At 43.7% G+C, this 18,876-nt stretch overlaps 1 protein-coding gene across 1 annotated transcript in view; it reads right to left on the reverse strand.

Annotated features, from left to right (window-relative positions):
• The window catches only part of vopp1b (VOPP1 WW domain binding protein b), a gene marked incomplete at both ends in the record, with an annotated part of 122,283 nt that overhangs the window by 84,926 nt on the left and 18,481 nt on the right, over window positions 1-18,876 (reverse strand). Inside the window, one exon of the mRNA XM_084183835.1 lies at window positions 12,717-12,775. Coding sequence (XP_084039961.1) covers window positions 12,717-12,775 — 59 coding nt within the window. The remainder of the gene's footprint in view (window positions 1-12,716; window positions 12,776-18,876) is intronic.

Raw genomic sequence — 18,876 nt, forward strand, 5'->3', positions numbered from 1 at the left:
CATTTAGCCGCTCCAGCAGACTCCCATTCTTAATAAACTAAGCCTCTACAGTATTCTATCATTGATTCCCCTCTGAGGCACACCTGCTGTGCAAACAGAAACTAAGTAAAATGTGTTGCCTCCCGCGGCAGCCTTGGGCAGATTTTATTCTAAATGGTCCCCTAGCTACAGTACATTGATAAGGTATACTATAAGCAGAGTCAGACAGGCCTACATTATAAAGCAATTGTAATAGAAGGGCTGGTGTGTGTGTGTGTGGCGAGACACCCAGATCAGCGATAGATGTGGTTAGAAAGTGGCGCAGTGACTGGCTCCAGGCAGACATGTCTGTACGGCCTCATTTGTAATCCGCTGTTTGCTGTCTCGTGGCGATGGGCGGATTTGAATAAGGGAACAAGAGAAAAATGATAGGAAGATGAAGTGATTTACGAGCCGGCACAGCCAAGCCAAGGTCCTCTCTAATCATTAAACCCAGGATTTTACCCCAATGCAAATGTTTAATCTGAAGGGGGTGGGGGGGGCATGAGAGACTGTGTGAGAGAGGGAGAGAAATAGACAGGCATGAGAGACTGTGTGAGAGAGGGAGAGAAATAGACAGGCATGAGAGACTGTGTGAGAGAGGGAGAGAAATAGACAGGCATGAGAGACTGTGTGAGAGAGGGAGAGAAATAGACAGGCATGAGAGACAGGCATAGTTCTCCTGAGTGGCACAGTGGTCTAAGGCACTGCATCGCAGTGCTAACTGTGCCACTAGAGATCCTGGTTCGAATCCAGGCTCTGTCGCAGCCGGCCGCGACCGGGAGACTCATGGGCAGTGCACAATTGGCCCAGCGTCGTCCAGGGTAGGGGAGGGAATGGCCGGCAGGGATGTAGCTCAGTTGATAGAGCATGGCGTTTGCAACGCCAGGGTTGTGGGTTCATTTCCCACGGGGGGCCAGTATAAAGAAATAAAATAAAATAAAAATATGTATTCACTAACTGTAAGTCGCTCTGGTTAAGAGCGTCTGCTAAATGACTAAAATGTAAAAAATGTAAATGTAGAGACTGTGTGAGAGAGGGAGAGAAATAGACAGGCATGAGAGACTGTGTGAGAGAGGGAGAGAAATAGACAGGCATGAGAGACTGTGTGAGAGAGGGAGAGAAATAGACAGGCATGAGAGACTGTGTGAGAGATGGAGAGAGACGGGAAGAGACAGACAGAGAGTCAGGAGAATGAGCGCACAACTAGTGCTGAGTCATCAGAAAACAGAATGAAAAAAAGAGGGGAAAAACCCCATGGTCATAAACCTGTAATACTTTAATGTCTCTTCACAGCAATTCACATTTCATTCTTCAAAAGGTTCCCTGAACATTTGATTAGGAATGTTGGAAACATTCTCCATCTCCCTCCCTCTTTCCTTCCTGCCCTTACTCTGATTTCTTGCCTTGTGAATGAAATCTAATGCAGCAGAACCAGCCATAGAGGTCAGTGAAGACAGTTTCTCTCACATAAAAAGTTGCACGTTAAAACACTTGCTCCAAGAGTACAGGTTGGGTATATTACTTCCCTGGCTGTCACACTCAATTGGCAATGAACATTTTCCCTAACAGTGGGAGAGAAGTGTGGCAGTTACCGGAGTGCCAAGTCTAGGTCCAAAAGACTTCTCAACAGCTTCTACCCCCAAGCCATAAGACTCCTGAACAGCTAATCATGGCTACCCGGACTATTTGCACTGCAAACTATTTGCACCCATCCTTTTTACGCTGCTGCTACTCTGTTAATTATTTATGCATAGTCACTTTAACTCTACCCACATGTACATATTACCTAAACTACCTCAACTAGCCGGTGCCCCCGCACATTGACTCTGCAACGGTACCCCCCTGTATATATAGCCTCCCTACTGTCACTTTATTTTACTTCTGCTCTTTTTTTTCTCAACACTTTTTTAGTTGTTGTTTTATTTTTACTTTTTTTTTTTTTTTTTTATAAATGCACTGTTGGTTAAGGGCTGTAAGTAAGCATTTCCCTGTAATGTCTGCACCTGTTGTATTCGGCGCATGTGACCAATACAATTTGATTTGATTTGATTTATCATCAGGACCTTAGGGTTGATATCAGGGACCAACAGGGAGCCGCCATTACCCCATCGTCATCTGACTGTTCATGACAAAGTATTTTAGGTGGTGGGCCGAAGCCGAAAAACATGAAGTTGATCGATCCCCGTCGAGGGAGGATAAGATTTTTTGTATGACTAAAACATTTTGACCAACATTTCTTGCACATTTTCTCATAAAACGTATATTTCAACAGTGTCTGCTCAGGCAAATTTGCCAAACCGCTAAACTTGGAACCTATCAGAACACCTGTACATACTCATTGTGATGAAGACAGCTAATGGCCTGCTTCCATCTATGATGTAAACAGCCTCCTGTGAAAACGCGAGCTGCTGTCTGATGAAGAGGAACAGATATAGCTAGCTCCCAAAGACTGAAATCAGATAAATATGTTTGAGTGCACTTGAAATATGCTGCATGTAATGTGAATAGTCTTGATCATATGAAGAGGCAACTACGTTGACCATTTGTGATATGAGAAAACGGAGGATGGATCAACAACATTGTAGTTACTTCACAATACTAACCTAAATGACATAGTGAAAAGAATGCCTTTACAGAATAAAAATATACCAAAACATGCATCCTTTTTGCAACAAGGGACTTACAGTTGAAGTCGGACGTTTACATACACTTTGGTTGGAGTCATTAAACCTCGTTTTTCAACCACTCCACAAATTTATTGTTAACAAACTATCGTTTTGGCAAGTCGGTTAGGACATCTACTTTGTGCATGACACAAGTCATTTTTCCAACATTTGTTTACAGACAGATTATTGAATTTATAATTCACTGTATCACAATTCCAGTGGGTCAGAAGTTTACATACACTAAGTTGTAAACGTAGACCTCCACAAGTCTGGTTCATCCTTGGGAGCAATTTCCAAACACCTGAAGGTACCACGTTCATCTGTACAAACAATAGTACGCAAGTATAAACACCATGGGACCACGCAGCCGTCATACCACTCAGGAAGGAGACGCGTTCTGTCTCCTAGAGATGAACGTACTTTGGTGCGAAAAGTGCAAATCAATCCTAGAACAATAGCAAAGGACCTTGTGAAGATGCTGGAGGAAACAGGTACAAAAGTATCTATATCCACAGTAAAACCAGTCCTATATTGACATAACCTGAAAGGCCGCTCAGCAAGGAAGAATCCACTGCTCCAAAACCGCCATAAAAAAGCCAGACTACGGTTTGCAACTGCACATTGGGACAAAGATCGTACTTTTTGGAGAATGTCCTCTGGTCTGATGAAACAAAAATAGAACTGTTTGGCCATAATGACCATCGTTATGTTTGCAGGAAAAAGTGGCCAATTTGCAAGCTGAAGAACACCATCCCAACCGTGAAGCACGGGGATGGCAGCATCATGCTGTGGGGGTGCTTTGCTGCAGGAGGGACTGGTGCACTTCAGAAAATAGATGGCATCATGAGGAAGGAAACTTATGTGGATATATTGAAGCAACATCTCAAGACATCAGTCAGGAAGTTAAAGCTTGGTCGCAAATGGGTCTTCCAAATGGACAATGACCCCAAGCATACTTCCAAAGTTGTGGCAAAATGGCTTAAGGACACCAAAGTCAAGGTAGTGGAGTGGCCATCACAAAGCCCTGACCTCAATCCTATAGAAGATGTGTGGGCATAACTGAAAAAGTGTGTGCGAGCAAGGAGGCCTACAAACCTGACTCAGTTACACCAGCTCTGTCAGGAGGAATGGGCCAAAATTCAGCCAAATTATTGTGGGAAGCTTGTGGAAGGCTACCCGAAACGTTTGACCAAAGTTAAACAATTTAAAGGCAATGCTACCGAATACTAATTGAGTGTATGTAAACTTCTGACCCACTGGGAATGTGATGAAAGAAATAAATGGTGAAAGAAATAATTCTCTCTACTATTATTCTGACATTTCACATTCTTAAAATAAAGTGGTGATCCTAACTGACCTAAGACAGGGAATTTTTACTAAGATTAAATGTCAGGAATTGTGAAAAACAGAGTTTAAATGTATTTGGCTAAGGTGTATGTAAACTTCCGACTTCAACTGTAAGTAATACTGCAAAAAATGTGGCAAAGAAATTAATACAAAACGTTATGTTTGGGGCAAATCCAACACAACACATCACCGAGTACCACTTCATATTTCCAAGCATGGTGGTGGCTGCATCATGTTATGGGTATGCTTGTCATTGGCAAGGACTAGGGAGTTTAAGATTAAAAGAAACGGAATAGAGCTAAGCACAGGCAAAATCCTAGAGAAAAACCTGGTTCAGTCTGCTTTCCAACAGACACTGGGAGACTAATTTATCTTTCAGCAGGACAATAACCGAAAACACAAGGCCAAATATACACTGAAGTTGCTTACCAATACAACATTGAATGTTCCTGAGTGGTCGAGTTACAGTTGACTTAAATCTGCATAAAAATCTATGGCAAGACTTGAAAATGGCTGTCTAGCGATGATCAACAACGAACTTATTTTTTAAAACTTTTACCCCCAATTGGTAGTTACAGTCTTGTCCCATCGCTGCAACTCCCCTACGGACTCGGGAGAGGCGAAGGTCGAGAGCCATGCGTCCTCCGAAACACGACCCTGCCAAGCTGCACTGCTTCTTGAAACACTGCTCGCTTAACCTGGAAGCCAGCCGCTCCAATGTGTCGGAGGAAACACCGTCCAGCTGGAGACCGAAGTCAGCTTGCAGGCACCCGGCCCGCCACAAGGAGTCACTAGAGCGCAATGGACAAGGAAATCCCGGCCGGCCAAACCCTCCCCTAACCCGGACGACGCTGGGCCAATTGTGCGCCGCCTCATGGGTCTCCTGGTCATTGCCGGCTGTGACACAGCCTGGGATCGAACCCGGGTCTGTAGTGACGCCTCAAGCACTGCGCCACTCGGGAGGCCCCGATCAACAACTAACTTGAAGAATTAAAACAATTATAAATGGGCAAATATTGTACAGTCCAGGTGTGCAAAGCTCTTAGAGACTTAACTCAAAAGACTCACAGCTGTAATCACTGCCAAAGGTATTTCCTAACATGTATTTTCTCAGGGGGGTGAACGCTTTTCTAATCAAGATATACAGTATATTAGTGTTGTATTTTTTATTAACGTTTAATCAATGTTAGAATCTTTCTTCCACTGACAGAGTATTTTGTGTAGATCGTTGACCAAAAATGACAGTTAAATCAATTTTAATTCCTCTTTGTAACACAACAAAATGTGAAGGGGTGTGAATACTTTCTTAAGGCACTGTACATTCGAACAAAGAACATGATCACAAATGTTTCACCATTTATTGAGTTCGGGGACAAATAGCAAAGGTGTCTCAGGCAGTATCTAAATACAGTGTAACCTACCAATCAATTATTGGGACAGTGACACATTTTGTTGTTTTCGCTCTGTCCTCCAGCACTTTTGAAATGATACAATGACTATGAGGTTAAAGTGCAGACTGTCAGCTTTAATGTGAGGGTATTTTCATCCATATCTGGTGAACCGTTTAGAAATTACAGCACTGTTTGTACATAGTCCCCCCCATTTTAGGAGACCAAAAGTATTGGGGCAAATTAACTTATAAATATAAACGAAACATGTAAAGTGTTAGTCCCATGTTTCAAGAGCTGAAAAAAAGATCCCAGAAATGTTCCATACGCACAAAAAGCTTATTTCGCTCAAATGTTGAGCACAAATTTGTGTACATCCCTGTTAGTGAGCATTTCTCCTTTGCCAAGATAATCCATCCACCTGACAGGTGTGGCATATCAAGAAGCTGATTAAACAGCATGATCATTACACAGGTGTAGTATTCCTAGCACGCAATGATTACATCAAGCTTGTGACTCTACAAACTTTTTGGATGCATTTGCTGTTTGTTTTGGGTGTTTCAGATTATTTTGTGCCAATAGAAATGAATGGTAAATAATGTATTGTATAATTTTGGAGTCACTTTTTTATACTTCTACATTAATGTGGATGCTACCATGATTATGGATAGTCCTGAATTAATCGTGAATAATGATGAGTGAGAAAGTTACAAACGCACAAATATCATACCCCCAAGACATGCTAACCTCTCACGATTCCAATAACAGGGGAGGTTAGCATTTTTGTGGGGTTATGATATTTTTACGTCTAACTTTCTCACTCATTATTATTCACGATTCATTCAGGACTATCCGTTTTTCATGGTAGCATCCACATTAATGTATAATTGTGTCATTTCAAATCCTAAGTGCTGGAGTACAGAGCCAAAAGAAGAAAAAATGCTTCACTGTCCCAGTAATTGAGAGCACAATCTTACAATGTAGCAGTCCAGATATTAGCCTGGGCCTCTGATGGGCCTCTGATGGAGACTGTAGATCTGTCATCAACGCATGCTTCAGTATTCCCGCTTCTCTCCAGGAGCATTTGTGTGCCCAGGCCCCATAGGTGTATCAAAAGGATCCCACCCTGGTCACCAATGTAGCTGACCAATGTAGAGTGGCTTAGCAGAATGCAATCTAAAGCCTGTGTGGTCCAGAGACAATAACTACCATCTATGGCAAAAGCCTGGGCTCCTGACGGGGACAATAGAATTCTCCCCACTGCATGTTACAATAGTCAAATAATCTGTTTGTCACCTGTTAAACCTGATTCTACATTGAATTTAGTATTCGAGACGCTCAAACAAGCATGTGTATCTGTAGTTGGTGTTCTTCAACTCTAAAATGCACTAGACTGTGTAAGACAAAACCCACAAAGAAAAGACAACAGGCAAATGCATATGTGGTCCCAATGTCTAAATAGTGATAGCTGAAACTGCAGTCGGATGGTTCTTCTCACAGGTGAGTGAATCAGCCCATGCTTGGTGAATAGCACTTGGTTGATGTCTGGGAGCAGGACACAGAAGAGCTGAATAGATGTCATACAAAAGTGAGTGACAAGAATTAATACAAATAAATACTTAGGAAAGGAATGTAGTTTGTGAGCTAGAAAATTAACATCCTGACAATCTGAGGCAGGGTGCTCTGAGATCATCCTGCTCCAACTATTGAAAGGGATAAATGTTGCATTTCTTATTTGTCAGTATGAATGAAATTAGTGGGTCCTGCCTTGATGACTATATTAGATTTACACTACTTGTCCTATAGGTTTATGTGGTATTAAATTATTACTTGGATAAAACTGATAGCGAAAACGCTCCTTGTCCCGGAATGACATGCTAGTTAGTGATACAGCTATCTGCTCCTGCTAGCTACCAACATATCTACTTGTAACTAGCAAGCTAGCTACATTACCAGGGTTGTTGTGTTCTAAGTTGGGAGTCATTTTACAGCATCACGTTTCTATAACTAAATAGATTACCAAAAAAAAAATATATATATATATATATATATATATATATATATATATATACACTTTACCTGATAGCAGTTTGTAGGACGGAGATCGAGATGTCACCTGCTGTCTACTACCTTAGATATGGATAAGGTGATTGGCAGACGTGTTCAGAAGAGATAGTACCATGGATAGTACACAAGTTTTGATTGGTTTACAGTTTAGTACTCTGTGGCGTTGGCCTGTCCAGCTAGCGAACATAAAAGTAAAAGTAAGTATTTTGAAACATTTGCAAGAATTGACATTGCCAACAAATGGATATGTGTATAGAATAAATAAATACACAATATGTAAAAACCATCTCCTCCCTCGACAGAGATCAATCATCTGGAGAACTAAAGCAGATAGCTTGCTACGGCCCACCACCTATTTGGGCTGGGGTGGAGATGAGCAGGCACGTGTGTGTGTGTGTGTGTGTGTGTGTGTGTGTGTGTGTGTGTGTGTGTGTGTGTATCAAGTTGTTTATTTAGCCATATGTCCAGGATACACATGCTTACTTGCAGGTTCCTGCGACAATGCAACAACAATTTGAAATACAGGATAAGAATACGAACATAAAGTAAATGGCTCCGTAGAATAGAATAAACATTTTTAGCATAAGTATAATACAGGAAGGCACAATTTATATTACAATATTTACATGTGTTTTGGGGATGGGGGGATTGGGGGGCCAGTGTTTAGGTTGTGCAGTATTTAGCAATAATAAATAAGTCCGGTAGCAGCAGTTGTGATGTGTGTAGCATGAATGTATATGTGTGGGTGTGTGCATGATTGAGTGCATGTGTGGTAAGGTGTGGAGAGTCAGTGCATTTGGACAGTCCAGTTCAACTGTTCAGCAGTCTGATGGCTTGTAGATACCAACAGGCTTAGAGACAGTTTCTAACAGACCTCATGCTCCGATACCATCTGCCCGAAGGTAAGGGAGTGAACAGTCCGTGGCTGGGGTGTGTAGGGTCCTTGATGATGCTGCGGGACTTCCTCAGGCACTGTTTCGAGTAGATGTCCTGGATGGGTGGGCGCACGGTCCCAGTGATGTACTGGGCCGCGTTCATCACCCGCTGGAGGGCCTTGCGGTCGTGGATGGACCATTTCCTGTACCAGACCGTGATGCAACCGGTCAGGATGCTCTCAATGGGGCAGCGGTAGTACTTGGAGAGGACCCAGGCTGGCATGCCAAATTTCTTCAGCCGCCTTAGGAAGTATAGACACTGTTGCGCCCTCTCGACAAGAGTGTTGGTGTTGTTGGTCCATGACAAGTCCTTGGTGATGTGGACACCAAGGAAATTAAAACTGCTGACTCTACTGCCGCCCCGTTGATGTAGATCGGGGCATGTTCCCTCCTCTGCTTCCTGAAGTCAACAATCAAACTCCTTTGTTTTGCTGACATTGAGGGAGAGGTTGTTGTCCTGGCACCACAATGCCAGTTCACTTATCTCCTCCCTATAGGCTGTCTTGTCGTTGGCCTACAACCGTGGTGTCGTCAGCAAACTTGAGTTGGTGTTGTGCAAAGCCACGCAGTCGTGGGTGAACAGGGAGTACTGCAGAGGACACGCCCCTGTGTTAAAGTGAGGGAAAAAAGTATTTGATCCCCTGCTGATTTGTACGTTTGCCCACTGACAAAGACATGATCAGTCTATACTTTTAATGGTAGGTTTATTTGAACAGTGAGAGACAGAATAACAACAAAAAAATCCAGAAAAACGCATGTCAAAAATGTTATAAATTGATTTGCATTTTAATGAGGAAAATAAGTATTTGACCCCTCTGCAAAACATGACTTAGTACTTGGTGGCAAAACCCTTGTTGGCAATCACAGAGGTCAGACATTTCTTGTAGTTGGCCACCAGGTTTGCACACATCTCAGGAGGGATTTTGTCCCACTCCTCTTTGCAGATCTTCTCCAAGTCATTAAGGTTTCGAGGCTGACGTTTGGCAACTCGAACCTTCAGCTCCCTCCACAGGTTTTCTATGGGATTAAGGTCTGGAGACTGGCTAGGCCACTCCAGGACCTTAATGTCCTTCTTCTTGAGCCACTCCTTTTTTGCCTTGGCCGTGTGTTTTGGGTCATTGTCATGCTGGAATACACATCCACGACCCATTTTCAATGCCCTGGCTGAGGGAAGGAGGTTCTCACCCAAGATTTGACGGTACATGGCCCCGTCCATCGTCCCTTTGATGCGGTGAAGTTGTCCTGTTCCCTTAGCAGAAAAACACCCCCAAAGCATAATGTTTCCACCTCCATGTTTGACGGTGGGGATGGTGTTCTTGGGGTCATAGGCAGCATTCCTCCTCCTCCAAACACGGTGAGTTGAGTTGATGCCAAAGAGCTCCATTTTGGTCTCATCTAACCACAACACTTTCACCCAGTTCTCCTTTGAATCATTCAGATGTTCATTGGCAAACTTCAGACGGGCCTGTATATGTGCTTTCTTGAGCAGGGGGACCTTGCGGGCGCTGCAGGATTTCAGTCCATCACGGCGTAGTGTGTTACCAATTGTTTTCTTGGTGACTATGGTCCCAGCTGCCTTGAGATCATTGACAAGATCCTCCCGTGTAGTTCTGGGCTGATTCCTCACCGTTCTCATGATCATTGCAACTCCACAAGGTGAGATCTTGCATGGAGCCCCAGGCCGAGGGAGATTGACAGTTCTTTTGTGTTTCTTCCATTTGCGAATAATCGCACCAACTGTTGTCACCTTCTCACCAAGCTGCTTGGCGATGGTCTTGTAGCCCATTCCAGCCTTGTGTAGGTCTACAATCTTGTCCCTGACATCCTTGGAGAGCTCTTTGGTCTTGGCCATGGTGGAGAGTTTGGAATCGGATTGATTGATTGCTTCTGTGGACAGGTGTCTTTTATACAGGTAACAAGCTGAGATTAGGAGCACTCCCTTTAAGAGTGTGCTCCTAATCTCAGCTCGTTACCTGTATAAAAGACACCTGGGAGCCAGAAATCTTTCTGATTGAGAGGGGGTCAAATACTTATTTCCCTCATTAAAATGCAAATCAATTTATAAAATTTTTGACATGCGTTTTTCTGGATTTGTTGTTGTTATTCTGTCTCTCACTGTTCAAATAAACCTACCATCAAAATTATAGACTGATCATTTCTTTGTCAGTGGGCAAACGTACAAAATCAGCAGGGGATCAAATACTTTTTTCCCTCACTGTAAGAGTCAGTGTGGAGGAAGTGCTGTTGCCAATCCTCACAGCCTGTGGTCTGCCCGTCAGGAATGTGTGTGTGTGTGTGTAAGCATGTGACAGCGATAATAAAAGGGATAAGCGTCAGACTCCTCTCCTAGTCTAACGCGTATCTCCTTTGCTTCACTCAAACGGATGGGCACGTTTTCCTAATACCGCAACAGCCCCTCATTTCATTACTGCCCACAAAACCCAGCCGAATCATCATTCTGCGCCGGGGCTACGGCTTGCCACATCCCCGGAACATCACACTCTGCGCAATCGGTGGCATTAAATCCAGATTAGTTGGATGATTAGCGCTATGGTGGGGTGGGTCGGATGCCAGAAATGCAAATCCGACGCTTATTCCAGGCCCCGGAAAAGCGCAGCACTATCTATAATTGGTTCCTGCCCAGTGAACTCCTGCCCGGCCCCCTAGGGGGGAAATCTGCATCTTAAACCCAGAGCACAAAGCTCTTGCTGTGGGTGAAGACGGGGGTGGAGGGCGGAGGCAAATCCCTTCCAGAGCCTGCAGCCAGAGGCCTGTGCATTAATCAGGTGCTCTGGGGCCCCTGATGAGCTGCTCTCTAACCAGGGCTGGGACTTTAAGACTGTCCCCTTTCACCCACAGACACCACTGGCATGATGAGATTCAACCATTGCTCTTCTTCACTCCACTGTTTCCTCATGTAAATAATCTGAATGCCTGTGCTTACAGTAGATATACAGTAAACTGCCAAAATAAAAGGAAACACCAATATTAAGTGTCTTAATAGGGCGTTGGGCCTCCACAAGCTGCCAGAACAGCTTCAATGCACCCTGGAATAGATTCTACAAATGTCGAGGATTCTACTGGAGGGATGCAATACCATTCTTCCACGAGAAATTCCATCATTTGGTGTTTTGTTGATGGTGGAAAATGCAGTCTCAAGGGCCGCTCCAGAATCTCCCATAAGTGTTCAATTGTGTTGAGATCTGGTGACACACACACGGGCGGCAGGTAGCCTAGCGATTGACATTTGATTCATGATCCTAAGCATGCTGAGATGTTAATTGCTTCATTAACTCAGGAACCACACCTGTGTGGAAGCACCTGCTTTCAATATACTTTGTATCCCTCCTTTACTCAAGTGTTTCCTTTATTTTGGCAGTTACCTGTAGTTTGCCCTCTATATGATGATGGATAGTGTAGTTTCACTGATAGCACAGCAGCAGCCTTGTCTCTTCTCTTCCTGTGCCCTATCACGGATTCCGTTTGGATCCCTTCTAACTGCTGGAAATAGTTTGATTCCTGCCAATGCCGCAGTATGGAGGGAGAAGGAGGGAGGTCAAACGCTGGTTTTCTTCCATTACCTAGGTGATCTCTTCATCGAAGCGCACGCTCTCATTTGAATGAACAATGGCCGACACTGGTAGTTACCAGCGAGGGAGAATGGATGGGCGGCTTAAGCCGGGGAGATGTGCTGTGGGTGTGAATTAAGGCCCCGGTCGGAGGGAAGGGCAATACAAGATGGCTTAGCTCGCTGGAGTGTGACATTAAGCTACAGAGCAGGATGACCCATTGTGAAAAGGCCAATCTCACACATATGTACGGTAAGCCTTGACAAAGACACTTGTGTCCACTCATCGATGAGATGATTGCTTCAACAGACACTGTGCTTCCTCTGAATAGAAGTGTTAATACAACAAAATAATTGTTATCGACACCATCATTTGAGGTATGTATACGGAACAAAAATATAAACACACCATGTAAAGTATTGGTCCCATGTTTCATGAGCTGAAATAAAAGATCCCTGAAATTTTCCATGTGCACAAAAAGCTTATTTCTCTCAAATTCTGTAAACACATTTCTCCTTTGTCAAGATAATCCATCCACCTTACAGGCGTGGCATATCAAGAAGCTGATTATACAGCATGATCATTACACAGGTGCACCTTGTGCTGGGTACAATAAAAGGCCACTCTTAAATGTGCAGTTTTGTCACATAACACAATGCCACAAAAAAAGAAACAAATCTGACATTGTACACAATGTTGTGGCATGTAGCAGGTGGTACTTACATAAAGTAGATGGGGGATCCACCTTCAAAATACCAGCAGTACTTCTTGGCCTCTATGCACTGCAAGAGGGAGAGAAAAAAAGTAAATCCATGCATTCTCTCTCTTTAGGAAACAGTTTTTAAAAAAGACTCCCTCCCGTTCCAAACACAGACCATTTATCCCACAATGTAGACTGTATGACCTGACATTGGGTTCAGTACATCGCCAAGAGCGGTACTTTGCTGAGGCCCTGAGGCCAAGACACTTTTGCCATTTGACAGGAGCAAATTGCCTGAAAACCTCTCTCTGAACAGCAGAAGTCTGTCAAAATACATCCTTATCCAGAGTACGAGAGGTTCTCCGCAACTTCCTGGGGTGGTTGCTCAGAGAGAGTATTTCTTAAATGGGCCTCAAACAACTACTTCACTGACAGACCAGGTAACAAATCAAAAAAGGACCTGAGAAAGGAGCACAGCTGTTTGACTGGAGACTGACCAAGTGGACTGGAAGTTTGGTATGGAACAGAGATTTCAAATAGACGCAGACCTGGTTCTTCTCAGAAATTGACAATTTTGTGTCTCTGCTGGTCTTTCTCAACTGTCTAAATAAATCTCCTTGCCTCCTCTCCTGCCCTTGAACTGATCTGAAAGACCTGACCAGCCCAATTATGTGTTTCTACCATGTTGTTTTCACCCGTCATGTCTTTTCCAATTAGTGCAGATGAAGGAAGGAGATGGGGGGAGGACAGTCTTAAGCAATTGATAGAGCCTCAATCTTAGGCTTGTGGAGCTGGGTTGGACACTAGGCTTGGGCGGTATACCGGGTTATTTGTAGCTACTTTTTAAGTTAATACCTGCAGTCAACTTGTGCAACACGTTAGGAGATAAAGCAGATCACGTTCTTCATTTCACATTATTTTACATTATGAAGCTAACCGTAGTTCCCTAGAACAGTTGAGTTAGTCACGTGTTTGTTTGTAAATAGCACAACGGGAGACAGCGGCAGCTGGTGAGTCCATAGCGTTCTATATCTATCGGCGAGTCTCTGTTGTGCGGCGCACATGAGATGAAGTTACACTTGTATGCAATTCACTACTAAATGTTTGCCATCAGAAATCTTCTAATGGCTTTCTGCCAGAAGTCAAAGAGCTCTGGATAAGTTTCAATTTTTTCCCGGCGCTTCCTACTAGTGGTTTTTTTCCACCTCTGTTCTTCTCCCCTCCTCTCCATGAACACATGCTGCTGTTCCTTCAGAAAAGCATGCATCACAACTTCGTTAATTTGCACAATTAATTTCGTTCTCTTTCGCTTGTAAATGTCCTCACGCACCGAAAATGACATTCGGTAGCTGCTAGCTATACTTGTATAACTTTATGAGCTGTTAGCATTTAGCTAACAGCATCTATGTGATTTCGCTATTAGTTAGTGCTAATTTTGTCAGCATTTTTAGCGGCCCTTGTGTGCCATGCCTGTAATACCGTAAATGTCCAGGATAAGAGAAGGACGGTTTGAAAATATGAAGATCTGGATCCCGCCTAAGCCTACTGGAGACACTTTATATAAGGCCTTCCTTCGAAACTTAGTCTGCAGTTCTTTCAGGCTTCATCCATGCTGTCAATAACCTCCATTCTCTGTCAACCTAGTGCTAGACGAATCAACATATGCTCTGGGCTTCACCGTTTAAGAGATGATGTTCTCGGTCTAATTGGATAAGAATTCGAGACGGTCTTACGATAAAGAGCATACCAACAAACCCATTTCAGAGCAGCGGGATGTCTGCCTGCATCCCATTACACTGGGCTTCGTTCATCTGGGCAGGACTGTCATTTAATAATCAATACGCCTCCCGGCTACAATATGCAGCTGCCGCCAACTGCCCTCTATCAAAACGCAGACCGAAGGCAGTCTTTGTAAGACCAGGAAATAGAAAAAGAGGATGAAAGATGGAAAGGAGAAGGAGGGAGAAGGGAATCTGTCTTTGACTAACTGTGAGTCTGTTATGCACAATGCCAGGTGTAGCCTCAAGTGCTTATGTGCAAGTAATGCTTTTAATTAAAACGAGACACGCTGAAGCTTCGAAAGATAAATGAAACAGCTCTGCTCACATATGAAAACATGTTGCTTGTTCATACAGTACTGTAACTGGGATGCTTTTCAGTGTCAAGATTATCTGTTTGCCCATGAGCAAATTAACGTCTTGGCTTTGTGTAACACACAATACCGTCCTCCGCCGAAGCCTCAGGAAAGGTTTGCAGCTGTGTCCTTGAAAGGGAGTCTTTGATTTGAATAATTCTGTGTTGTCAGAGTCATTTAAATGATACCACCTTGTCAAGGACATGTTGCGAAGCTGTTTGCTCTGCCTTTCCGTAATTCTCCTCGGCTTTTACAGATTTGGCATGCTCTGTGTGTCATCTAAATAAAACAATGGATGCCCCTTATTTGCTCTTCCGTGTAACTTTGCGTAATCCCCCGTCCTCTGTATGGTAATCTAATGAAAATGGGTATCATGTTGGTAGACATGGGCTGCATCTCAATAGTCTAACGTGGCTTGCTCAGAATTGGCACCCATGCCCTACTGCTCTCACCTGCCCAGTTCTGAAAAAAGATGAGGAGAGGCACCACTTTAGTTCAGACTATTGAGATGCATCCACGGACAAAGCTCTCAGTGAGGTGAGAGATTAACTAAACAATGAAGCCTGGTCCATCTTCCGAGAAGTGTGGTTAAAACAAAACCCACCTCCACAGCAGCTTCATTAGAGAAGTGAAAAGGGTCGACGACCGACGGGTTGGGGAAAGGTCATGGGCACGTAATTATCACTTCCCATCAGTGGAGACCTTTTCTGCCGCACCACGCCACTCGCACACCAGCCACGAGGGGCGGGTTGGGGTTATATTTTCTCCCCAGGAATCCCTTTTGTGGTTTGTGCCATGGGCCACCAAAAAGGGGGGGGGTTCAAACAATGCGTGCCCACTGAGGGCACAATGGATGGGGGTTCTACCCCTAACCACAACCCTAGGATGTTTCCTGGCTCTCACCACCAGAAAAGAGGGACAGTCACGAGGGAGGTTAAGGCATACAGACTAGGACCATACAATGGAGCATTTGTCAGCGTGTTGGCTGTTGGGAAGAATGGACAATATGGGGACGCCCTGGCAGGGAAGCCCTGGCAGGAAGGGGGACGCCATGGTTGGAACAACCATCCAGCCTGCCTGTTTGTGGGACCAAATTCCCCACGTTGACACTGCCAACAGCAGGGTCCACAGCCATGTATTATAGAGTATCAGGAGCTGACAGACCCCAGATACCCAGGCCAGCCTCAGAGAAGACTAGAACAACTCGTCTCCCACCACACTGACAAGCTTCGTTAAAGCAAGGGAGTTTACAAATGTATTCTCAGTAGACCTGTAGAGCGACAGTTGAAGGGACAACTGAATGAGTGACCGTTATGCAACAGCAAACTGTGGCGTCCTGTTCAGATTTGTCCCAGATAGGCTGGGACATTGGAAGGACATTGTTATTGGTTTAGGAGTTTTTAGCTCCCTCTTTACATTCAGCCTCAGACATTTTAAACCATTTAAAGTGATAGAATACTCTAGAGATGTTATTCACCCACAGTTTACACAGGCCACCGGACAGCACCCCCCATGTCGGCTTATTTTATGTAATGTAACTGTGGGGAAATCCACCTAAGTGTATCACAAAGGTAATTTATTGGATTACTAAATGATTCTAAACTCCTGCATTAATCCAACCTGTGTGCATTCATTACTCATGTCATTTTTCTGTAGCTGGGTCATAAATCAGACAATGGAGGCGTATTCATAATGGTAAGGCTACTACTACATCTACTAGATTATAAGGGTCAAACTGATTTGATACCGTGTGGCTCACAATGACCCTAGTAGTTTAGTGTTTAGCTTGTGATAAGATAACATTTGAATGTAGCCACGCATGACCTTGCATGTTCCTACTACCATCTTCCCAGTTTTTGGACTTTGGGAGCGACCATGAAAATGTGATGGCTCATCATGTATAGTGAAACATTAGCCTCTTCAAATCATTTTGAAATGTTCCTTTTACTTCCTGTGAAGGTTCAAGGCAGTAGCGCTGTTTCAGGAAGTATAACTTCACTGCCACAGAGGACAATTCTCATTACTGAGGAAAACCACATACTAACATGTTCAGCTCACTTGATATCAGAAAGAAAACGGATTAAACACATTTCCAGTCCTTTGCTCTTCGCCGTCTCCCCCCGACCCCACTACCTCCCTCCCTTGCACAAGTGGCTCGATAATGTCAAAACACATGGATGTCGATTCCATTAGTGAGCACAAACAACCCCAGAAAGGATCATTTCACAGCGGCTATCCGCCGCGGCGGGTGAGCTGGGAGTCGACGCTAATCCCTCAAAAGACTTTCTCCTCAGATTGGCTCGGCTAGTCCACCACGTTGCCGCGTTTAGCCGAAAGCCTCTCTGTGCTTAGGCCTAAGACAAACTACTGAGGAGCCGGATGTAAAGCCCCACTTAACGACTGAGCAAAGCCAAGCAGAAAAGGGCTGGACAGACATTCATGTTTGAAGTTCAGCAGGAGAGGGGAATATGAAGGAGGATGGTTTGACAGAGAACATTTGTTTTATTCCAGTGTTTTAAGTGCAAGGGGGTGGGGATTCTTGAGTTGGATGGTGAATAACAGCATGCAAGAAAATAATGAGAGTGTTACATTTCAAACCCTTTGTTATATCCACACCTGTGTCTGTGTTTGAGTGTATGAGACAGAGAGAGACCAAGAGAACCAGAGACGGAACCAGAGACAGAACCAGAGACGGAACCAGAGACGGAACCAGAGACGGAACCAGAGACGGTGGATGTTTGATCTCAAATAGTCAAAGTAATACCCTAATACTCTGTTGAATACACAGTCTGACACAACAACAGGGACAGTCCAGAGGCATATCATTGAGTGCACTTACCCATGCAATATTAAAACGTTCAAAAAGGAGGATGTCTCAAACATCACTACGCAAAAAGAAAGTAAATACAATTATCAATTCAGCAAGCGGATTAGTTTTCAATTTAAGATCATGAATTGGATATTGAATGAAAACAGACATATACATTGTTGATCATATGCAGGTTAAAAGGTCAACTGAACCAACTTCTCTGCTTTTAAAAACGACCTGTGGCATCATTATGAGTCAGAAACATGAATTCTAGTGTCAACATTTCTACCCATCTAGTGTCAACATAGCAAAACGTATCAGCAAGCATTCAGCAACGTACACAGCTGGTTGCATACTAACATGGGGACAAAGATCGTACTTTTTGAGAAATGTCCTCTGGTCTGATGAAACAAAAATAGAACTGTTTGGCCATAATGACCATCGTTATGTTTGGAGGAAAAAGGGGGAGCTTGCAAGCCGAAGAACACCATCCCAACCGTAAAGCACGGGGGTGGCAGCATTATGCTGTAGGGGTGCTTTGCTGCAGGAGGGACTGGTGCACTTCACAAAATAGATGGCATCATCAGGAAGGAAAATTATGTGGATATATTGAAGCAACATCTCAAGACATCAGTCAGGAAGTTAAAGCTTGGTCGCAAATGGGTCTTCCAAATGGACAATGACCCCAAGCATACTTCCAAAGTTGTGGCAAAATGGCTTAAGGACAACAAAGTCAAGGTATTGGAGTGGCCATCACAAAGCCCTGACCTCAATCCTATAAAGAATGTGTGGGCAGAACTGAAAAAGTGTGTGCGAGCAAGGAGGCCTACAAACCTGACTCAGTTACACCAGCTCTGTCAGGAGGAATGAGCCAAAATTCACCCAAATTATTGTGGGAAGCTTGTGGAAGGCTACCCGAAACGTTTGACCCAAGTTAAACAATTTTAAAGGGAATGCTACCAAATACTAATTGAGTGTACGTAAACTTCTGACCCACTGAGAATGTGATGAAAGAAATAAAAGCTGAAATAAATTATTCTCTCTACTATTATTCTGACATTTCACATTCTTAAAATAAAGTGGTGATCCTAACTGACCTAAGACAGGGACTTTCTACTAGGATTAAATGTCAGGAATTGTGAAAAATAGATTTTAAATGTATTTGGCTAAGGTGTATGTAAACTTCCGACTTCAACTGTATAAATTACTTGCATTTTTATTGAGTGATGATATTTTATTT

Source organism: Coregonus lavaretus (genome assembly GCF_964263955.1).
Source record: "Coregonus lavaretus genome assembly, chromosome: 2".
Taxonomy (NCBI): domain Eukaryota; kingdom Metazoa; phylum Chordata; class Actinopteri; order Salmoniformes; family Salmonidae; genus Coregonus; species Coregonus lavaretus.